This window comes from Antennarius striatus, chromosome 10 (genome assembly GCF_040054535.1).
Source record: "Antennarius striatus isolate MH-2024 chromosome 10, ASM4005453v1, whole genome shotgun sequence".
NCBI classification, from domain to species: domain Eukaryota; kingdom Metazoa; phylum Chordata; class Actinopteri; order Lophiiformes; family Antennariidae; genus Antennarius; species Antennarius striatus.
Genome location: NC_090785.1, coordinates 12671649 through 12681507, shown reverse-complemented (window position 1 = coordinate 12681507; position 9859 = coordinate 12671649). Strand labels below are relative to the sequence as shown.

The 9859-nt window shown below is 41.3% G+C and overlaps 1 protein-coding gene across 3 annotated transcripts; it reads right to left on the bottom strand.

The window, feature by feature from the left end:
• Positions 1-5905: 5905 nt before the first annotated feature.
• On the bottom strand, positions 5906-9575 carry si:dkeyp-72g9.4 (uncharacterized). Of its 3 annotated transcripts, none has more exons than XM_068325942.1 (2): positions 8666-9575; positions 5906-6994 (listed from the first exon to the last, which is right to left on the bottom strand). In XM_068325942.1, exon 2 carries the CDS (start codon positions 6990-6992, stop codon positions 6204-6206), a length of 789 nt encoding a protein of 262 aa, XP_068182043.1. In that variant the 5' UTR covers positions 6993-6994; positions 8666-9575; the 3' UTR covers positions 5906-6203. The 3 variants fall into 3 exon arrangements, with proteins under 3 accessions (XP_068182043.1, XP_068182040.1, XP_068182042.1); XM_068325939.1 differs by lacking the exon at positions 8666-9575 and adding an exon at positions 7868-8083 and having other exon boundaries at positions 5906-7475; XM_068325941.1 differs by lacking the exon at positions 8666-9575 and adding an exon at positions 7868-8083.
• Positions 9576-9859: the final 284 nt, after the last annotated feature.

The window sequence follows — 9859 nt, the reverse complement described above, 5'->3', positions numbered from 1 at the left end:
GGAGTGGCAGAGAAGTATGTGACAACGATGCAGGACATGTATGAGGACTGTAAGACAGTGGTGAGGTGTGTGTAGGTGTGACAGAGGAGTTCAAGGTGGAGGTGGGACTGCATCAGGGATCAGCTCTGAGCCCCTGTTTGTTTGCTATGGTGATGGACAGGCTGACAGACAAGGTTAGACAGGAATCTCCATGGACTATGATATTTGCAGATGACATTGTGATCTGTAGTGAGAGCAGGGAACAGGTGGAGGAGAAGCTAGAGAGGAGGAGGTTTGTCCTGGAAAGGAGAGGAATGAAAGTTAGCCGCAGTAAGACAGAGTACATGTGTGTGAATGAGAGGGACCCAAGTGGAAGAGTGAGGTTACAGGGAGAAGAGATCAAGAAGGTGGAGGATCTTAAGTACTTAGGGTCAACAGTCCAGAGCAATGGAGAGTGTGGAAAAGAGGTGAAAAAGCGTGTACAGGCAGGATGGAACGGGTGGAGGAAAGTGTCAGGTGTGATGTGTGATAGAAGAGTTTCAGCTAAAATGAAAGGAAAGGTGTACAAAACCGTGGTGAGACCAGCGATGTTGTTTGGTCTAGAGACAGTGTCACTGAGGAAAAGACAGGAGACAGAGCTGGAGGTAGCAGAGATGAAGATGCTGAGTTTCTCTTTGTGAATGACCAGGAAGGATAGGATCAGGAAAGAGTACATCAGAGGGACAGCACATGTTAGAGGTTTTGGAGATAAAGTCAGAGAGGCCAGACTGAGATGGTTTGGACATGTCCAGAGGAGAGATAGTGAATATATTGGTAGAAGGATGCTGAGTTTTGAACTGCCAGGCAGGAGGCCTAGAGGAAGACCAAAGAGGAGGTTTATGGATGTAGTGAAAGAGGACATGAAGGTAGTTGGTGTGAGAGAAGAGGATGCAGAAGACAGGGTTAGATGGAGGCAATTGATTCACTGTGGCGACCCCTGAAGGGAAAAGCCGAAAGGAAAAGAAGAAGAAACTATGAACGCAAATAAGAACAGGAAAGACGGAGGACGAAAGACATGTTTAAATTATTGAACTAGCCTCCAAAGGAGAGTCTGGTTCATTCAGGATGCTCTTCTCACTCTGTATCCGCTGCATCGTCCCTGTAGAACTGGGATCCATTATCAACACATTCTGACTAGCAGCTCTGCCGAACTTACAGTCACTCTTTCTGGAGTCAGTCGTCCTGCACACCTCGTAATTGTACATGTGTGGGAGAGTCCCTGTCCCCAAAGTGTCTGAGTAACGTGGTGGATAATATGGAATGAAGCGAAATTATTCAAACCACTGTGTAGTAAATTTATTGGAAAAATGCACTGTTTGTCATCAGTTTTACAATAGCTGCAGTGTTACAGTCTCAAGAATCAACACCTTACTGGAAACTCATCACTAGTGTTTCATAGAGACCCCTGAGCTACAACGACTTAAGTCAGGCAACTCACCACCACTCTAGAATGCCCCGGAACTTCCTCTGAAACCAAACTTTGGTTGACTTTGATTTTTTTTTTTGGATCTTTTTTTTTTAGTACAGCCAGTGTCATCAGCTAGCAAAATGGTAATGGAATCCATTTTCTGATTATGTTGTAGGTTACCAGGGCCCGATAAAGTCAAGTGTTCCTCATGGAATCAAGCCTAGCTGTCAGACTTTACAGTCAACATAAAATCACAAAATAGATTACCTCACAAACCTGTCTTGTATTGTCTTTCCACAGTAGCTTCTAGTTTTCACAAAACAAATCCTCAATTTCCTTAGAACTAAAGTGGAAGTTGTTGTAACTACAGGTACTTGCAGGTCAAACCCGTACTTACGCTGTCTCAGAAAACTAATATGAGACATTTCACCTTGATATAACAATGAACTAAGCAGCACTCAACAGATACCAATCCTCAACTCAGATCAGAGTCCCGTAGCATTGTGACCCTCAAACTTTCAAAACACAGTAACCATAAACACCAACTCAGAGAATTTGGAAACACATCAGGATGTAGCTCAGTAAATTTTCTAGTTGTACCAAATTCGACACCAAACTGAATTAGCACAGTTTTAGTTACAACTTTATCCTAGGTGAATGTTTCTAATAGTATTTTTTAATTTGTTTTTTTCCCCATAAATTCTTTCAGTCGAAATATTCTGGATGCACAGGTCTTGAATACTAATGACATGTTTGTCACATGTATTGGGGATGTCATTAAATACTTTTTGTACAAGAATTAATGACATTATTTATACCATAGACAACCACGTAAAACTGAACTGAATGTAATAACTCACTTTTTATATACACTGTATATACGTGTATGTGTGTGTGTTTGTATAGATAGATAGATGGATGGATGGATGGATGGATGGATGGATGGATAGTTAGATAGATAGATAGATAGATAGATAGATAGATAGATAGATAGATAGATAGATAGATAGATAGATAGATAGATAGATAGATAGATAGATAGATAGATAGATAGATAGATAGATAGATAGATAGATAGATAGATAGATAGATAGATAGATAGATAGATCATGATGATATCATGGGCTGGTGAACTTTGCTACATCAAATTCTGCATCTATTTTCTCTGCGTTGAGGTTAACACCTCTAAGATCTGCAGCAGAAAACCAAACTCTAGTCTAAAAAAAAAAAAAATTTCCGCTGTACGTATGTGGTCGACATGCAGTCATAAGTTTCACAGTTTCCTTTGTAGTTGCATGGTGAGTACAATGGTTGTGGTGAAAAAAAGTCATCAGCACTTATATATGAAGGAATGTCATTATGTGGACCCTTTATATTAAAACTATGTAATTTATATCTAAGGTAGAAGTAACTTAATTTTTTGATAAATGACTTAATATTTATTTGTAATGTAAATGTTTTTATGCAGTCTGTTGTATGTTTATATGTGTAGCATTCAGGGACTACAAACATGAGGCGGGGGACACTCCGGGGACGACGCCAGTGTACCGCACAGCCACATAGAGACAAACATTCACACACACACACTCACTCCTACTGTCAGTTTGGGACCGGCCAATCAACCTGAAGTGCATGCTTTTGGAGGTGGGAGGGAGAGAACCCACGCAGACACGGGGAGAGCATGCAAACTCCGCACAAAGCGGGACTCGAACCTGGGTCCGCCATGTTGTGAGGTGGCAGCGCTAACCACCGCGCCACCGTGCTGCCACAAACTAACAGTAAAATCATTGTAAAATAATAAAGTGAATGATAGACGTTGTGTGTTTGTTGCACATCCTCTTTTGTGTTGTTTCTGCAAAATATCACCTTACAGAATGGTTCACACAAAATGTAAAAAATAGATTTCTTGTAAATGCAGGAAACGACTAGAGCTAATGGACAGAAATGAGTACACAGCGACTTCCATGTGTTTTAAAGTCATCACAATTCTCAGAGCTGTTTCATACTGTTTTTTTCATGGCTCATTTTGGAATTTGGTTGATATAGTAAAACTTAAACTTAACATTCCATCTAAAAAAATTATATTAAATCTTTGAAACATAGTTCATATAATTCTCAAAAATCTAGCTGAGCTAATTTAAGAAATTGGGACCTTTCCCATCAACACAGAGCAGCGAAAGGGACTTTCTATTATTTCTGCACACTGACCAAACAACACTGGTGAGGTGGTCAGCCGCAGTAACTAATCTTTTACAACTGAGCGCTTACCACGCTAATCAAATCCTGTCACAAGACGAGAAATTCCTAAGAATTTCCGTAGAAAACTTCATTTTGTACTTCATTTTAAAAAGTCTGGTTGTCCTACCAGGGAATTCAAGAGTCATGGAGGTGCTCTACTGCTGCTGCCTCTCTTATTTTCATTCTGATAGGCTGACTGCACTTAGCCAGCCTGAATATTTTATATTTCCCTGCAGTTAATATTTCATGGCCTTAAATTATTGTGGAGTTTGAAGTGTGAATGACCCCGCAGTAAAAGTAATATAAGGTAAAGGTTGAGCCATTGATTCACATACTTTGACATGACACTGCACATACTGTATGAGCAGTGTAGATGATGAAAAAACATGTTTTATTCGTATTTTATATTACTGGCTGTATTAGCGGATGTTGGTTAGGGATGGGGGTGGGGTGGGGGGATCAACCAAAGCTGAATGTTTCCATTTGTGAAGTGATGCTCTTCCTCTTGTGTGGGAATGAACCAACAGGAACTAAGAGCGTCAGCAGAGTCTCTTCCTCTGCAGACTGCTGTCACAGCCTGGTGTGGTTGCATTTCTCATTTTGTTTCAAATGAATCTTGTAAGGGTAAAGTGTATGGTGAAACTCAAAGAGTTAGAATGTAACTGCTGGATTAAAAACATTGTCACATCATTTAAGCACAGAAAAAGTAGATAGTGGATAGTAGTAGATAGTAGATATCCATATGATAGATCGTTAAGACAAATGCTACTGCTTTAGCTGCTCAATAACTATTTGAAATTCAACAGATACAGTATAGTCCAGTGGTTCCTAACTTTCAGCCCAACCCCACCAAAGGGTCCTAAAATGACACTTGTGGGGTCATGATGAAGATGACTATTAACGTTTGGATGGATGGGAAATAATTCTTCTATATTAAAGTGTTTTTGGCTAAATCTTTTGGTACCTCAGTCTACGATTTCAATGAATCTGAAACATTTACAGGAATCTCACAGTTGACCGCTCTGATTGCAACTCATCAGACATCTGAGATTTGTCCTTTTGCTACCCGTGTGTCCCTCATCTCAGATAATCACACATTTGCATTTACATCCTCACAGCGACACAAAATAGGTTCTGCAGGAACAATAACAGGAGTAAAGCTTTTTTTTGGACACAGCAAATATTGCACATATTGCCACATTTATAGGGGCGGTATTACACCTGAGTACACATACCTAAATACACCAAATGAACAAGTTAATCAATCAATCAATCAATCAATCAATCAATCAATCAATCAATCAACTTTTATGTATTAAACGCTAAATCACATCAGCAGACATTTCAAAGACATCACAGACAGAGAGACCCAACAGAATAAACTGTGTTTTTAAAACCTTTAAAACAGCTTAGAAGGAGTAGTGCATTTGCTTTATTTTGTCTTAAACAGAATTACTGATTATTTCTTTTAGACTTTTAGTGACAGGAACTGTGAAGATGTTTTAACACAGAGTTTATCTTCTTGAAAGGCTGTCATGTTGGTAAAATAGGCTCCACCTCTCACTGGATACTCTGAGGTAAGTGTGAAAATGACAGATCTGATGTTTGATATGACAAAACGAATCTGCTAGACTGTCCAGCGCCCAAAGAAAATTTTCTCATCAGGGTGTTTTTTTTTCTCCATTGGAAACATCAGTGTGGCGCTGGATTAGCTCGTTTGTTTCCCACCAAGTAATAACCATCACATCATGGCTTTATGGTCTGATTTAAGATAAAGATTCACAAATTCACACTTTCATTATGACCTCTGATGTAATAACTCTCAGTAAAATACATGATTTTCATGGTCAATGGAAGACTCCTTGAAAGAAAATGAAGCAGTGTAACATTGCTTTATATAACTCTGTCCTGTTTATAAAATTTCAGCTTTTCTTTTGTTCCTTGCTTTCTATTGTGTTGCAAATGGAAATTTATTTTGTCTGAAATCTAATTCTTGTCCTTTTTGTAATATTGAAATTCATCATGTGAATCATCAATGCAACAACACCACTTGAACAACAGATGACCTGCAGTCTTGCCTGTGTCTCTCCGCACTTGTGTTTACCAGTACAGGATCCCACGACAGTTGCCATAGAAACTCCAGTTCCTGGCACCAGCAGAGCTGAGAGTGGAATTCATTTTCAAAGGATTTAAACATGCTAGAACACAGACAAAGGCATGAAGTAAAACCAGACAGTATGATTGAGGGTATCAAAAGATTCTTTATTCAGTCATATTACTTTCACAAAACACTGTAAGGTAAAAAAAAAAAAAAAGAACAGATTTGTCATTTCATTTTAAAATTTCATTAGCATGCATTGAACATCGGTAGTACATAATTACAAAGCTATAACATGATGGATAAGATTGACAGTTGTGGCGATATTTATTTACCTCTTTATGCATTTAATTTCCTATTTAACAATATACTTTATACATGTGCAAAAGACACACCTACATATCTTCAAACAACAACGTCTCACACATTTACTGAAATGTTTCATATCTCAGCAATGGCTGGCAGCATGCAGGCTTGCACGTGTGCCTCCCTCCAAGCTGACCTGCAGTCAGAAATCCACTGGGAGAGGAGGGATTGCTTGGCGGTTGCATTCGGTCTCTCCTCCTCTGCTCCTCCATCTGCTGAGCCCCCCTCCCTGGCCTCCAGTCTGGTGATGCTGTGCTGTGAGGAGATGTTTCTGTTTGTGCTTGTACTGGTGTACAACTCAGTGAAGCTGCTCTTACATCGGCGTGGGAGATCGTGACCTGTTTCATGAGGGATGCTGTGAACTCTGGGACGAGCCTGGCTTTCCTGTAGGCTGCCATGTGAACCTATTAACCTTCCTTGGACCACTGCCTTTTTGAAACCTCCTGTAAGGTTGTCCTGGTGACCATAAAGACACTCCAAGGGGTCGGAGTTGCCAAATGTGAGCTTGCCATGTATGTCTTTCCCGTCTCCCTGCTGTATATTGAACGCACGTGCCTCTCCCGTTGGGGTGAAGTCAAACGTGCGTGATGGAGTCCCACTGAGGCGTGACAGCCGCAGTCTCTGATGGACGGCATTAAACTGCCGTGTGCAGTTGTTGGTGGCGGAAGCATCCCTGGTCTGGAAGGTGGGGTGGGCCAGGTGGCAAATGGACAGGAGGTAGTCCTCTGACGAGACAGCCTGGCCATGGCCTGCAATATGGAGTGAGTTGCCTTCATTCAGATCTCTCAATGACTCTTCTGTACCCTCGCTGATTGTTGGCAGCAGAAGTCTTCTCTTGGACAACAGTCTGGACCGTGGCCGCATGACTGTGACAAAGACAAAGAGGAAGGTGGGTTGTGATTAGAGCCAGAATGTGTCTGATGTCTTCAAACACACACTGTATCAAGTTATCAGGGAGGTGATTGATGTTATTCCAAGAAGTGTAGAAAGGTTTGTTTAAAGAGTTTATTTTAGTGTGTTTAGAACAGTTTCAACAGATCACATTTTGCAATAAATGCCGATTTAAATGAAGGATGTAACATAGTGTTTTACCGATGGCAGACGATGAAGCAAACTGATTCAGACTATTGTCCAAACACATCATCTTTTACCCATAACACAGTGTTGCTGCTAAATCTGGACAGAGGTCACATGTTAATTAAGTAAAGTAATCTGTAGTATCTGAAACTCAACAGTCTATTTTACTGTATTAGATTGAATTCACTTTGCAGTTTTCCTTTTTTCCCATCTCTCCTATTTTCCATTTCAGACACCATCAGCTTTCTTTGGAGTTACAGCATCTACAGCCTGAAAGGAGCACAAAATGGCAATGTAAACAGACAGCTATTTTAAAAGTCACCTGAACCTTGTAGTGAAACAGAATGTGTCAGCTTGTATTTTCTCACTGGTATGTAACACTATATTGTTATAACCCTGAGTGGAGCCCACAATATATTTTCGTCTTGACCTCCATGTCAAAAATAGTGCCGGGCAAACCAAAAATCCAGCCTCTCCCAATTTCTTCCAAGGTGTAGCCAAGGCTAAATTTAGACCACACCTTTGGTATACAGCAGCTAAAAACGCTTTCACAGTGGCAGCTCCACGCTGAAGCACAGAATAAGCACCCTGTGTGTTTTTAACTCAGGCATTTTCAGATATTATGTAAGATTATTTTCAGCACAATTTTATTTCCCACTCACCTTTGTCTCTGTCGAGGCCAGCTGGTCTGTTCTTGTTTGGCTTTTGCTTTTTGCAGTCTCAAATATTAGTCAAATGACATCAGGCTGTAGAAAAATGATGTGTTTTTAATTTATGATACTGTGTCTCCAGCGAGTGATGCTGTTACTCCTTAGGTGTGCTTCAACTGACTCTGACCAGAGGCAGCGGTAGAATGCAGATTTATCTTCTCACATCCCTTTTCCTCTCTCTCTCTCTCTCTCTCTCTCTCTCTCTCTCTCTCTCTCTCTCTCTCTCTCTCTCTCTCTCTCTCTCTCTCTCTCTCTCTCTCTCTCTCTCTCTCTCTCTCGCTCTCTCTCTCTTTGCTTTGCCCTCCTTCCCTGGTTCTAAAAATAGACCCACTGTCCAAGTCTTCAGCCCCAGCACTGTCATTGACTGACTGTATTGATGCAAAAAGAAAAACAAAGGCTGCCAAAGATGGGAACAGAGGGACAAGTGAAAATCAGTTTGTTACTGTCAGTGGCTTTATCTTTACCCTAAGAGGAAAGTGTGTCCACCAGACAACAGTCTATTCTATTCTATTCTATTCTATTCTATTCTATTCTATTCTATTCTATTCTATTTTATTTTATTCTATTCTATTTCTATTTCTATTTCTATTTCTATTTCTATTCCTATTCCTATTCCTATTCTATTTCTATTCTATCTCTACTCTACTGTAATGGAAGCACAGCTGTAGTAGCTGCTGATAACATTAGCATGTCTCTAGCAGCTGCAGGTAATATTAGCATGCGTCCATCATCTGAAGCTCTGAAGTGAACCTTTTCAACGATGCCTGAGTTGTGACTCTTTGTCTTGCTTTTGAAGCTGAAGGAGGGTTTGAAGTCGGGGAGCTCAGCTGTGTCTCTGTTGATGTCACAGGAGACCTGGTGGCCGCCGGGTCGGGAGCCCATGCTGGACAGATCGTACTCTGTGTCAGTCAAACCCATCAGAGGGGAACATGCCCCCCTGTTCCAGTATTCTACTACATCACTTCATGTGAGCTCAAGTAGATCAGAGCTTGCAGATTCGCTGCAAGCTCTGATCCGGGGAGAGGTGGGACTTGCTGCTGTTGTGCCACCTGAATTTGCTATTGATATCAGAGGTCTGGTTGGTTACAGTGGAGAGACGTGTCAACATGAAGTTGCTGCTGGCAGAGCAGAGGTCACCCTAATGGACGCAGAGTAGGACCCCGAGACATGGAATGTAATTGGTTAATGATAATCTGGACAGAGATCAAGGGCCTGTGTGCTATTTGTGTTTGAGGTGTGTGACAGCTCAGATGATGGGGTACTTTGGGTGTTTGATAGCGTACATGTTGGCTGTGGATGGCCTTGGTGTTGACAGTGGGCACAGAGTTCATCTTGGGGATCCACATGTGAGCCTTCCTGCAGCAGGAAACCAGAACAGTTGAAGCTAAAATGAAATGGGCTGCAGTACCAATCAATCTACACCTTTGAAACATTCAGTCGGTTCTAACCGCGGTAGGAAAAGCTGAACTGGTCAACTTTAATTCAGCAGCACAACTTTTTCTACACCACCCCTATGAATGTACGCAAAGACAAACAGGATGTGTTTCATGTGAACAAATAGAGGACATAAAAGTTATCATTTAGTTTTACGTGGCAACGCATTGAACGTTATCAATCTAACCAGCTAGTTCTGCAAGGCCTTGTGATTCCTGCAATAGGAATTCTTCCCTCCTCTGGTGGGCATTTGTAGAACTGCAGTTATGGCCTTAATATTAGACCTGCTTTTCCCCAGCAAAGGCTGCCAGTGCAACACCGAAGTAGGGAGACCAGGAGGCGACGTAGAGCAGGATGATGATCGCAGCAATCTTCATCATCTTCACCATTTGCAAATTCTTCACAGAATCATGATTGTTGCTGTGAATCTGAACACTGCCATGAACCTTCCATACACCTGAAAACACACACACGCACGTGCACATTCACATTCACACGCGTGCGCGCGCA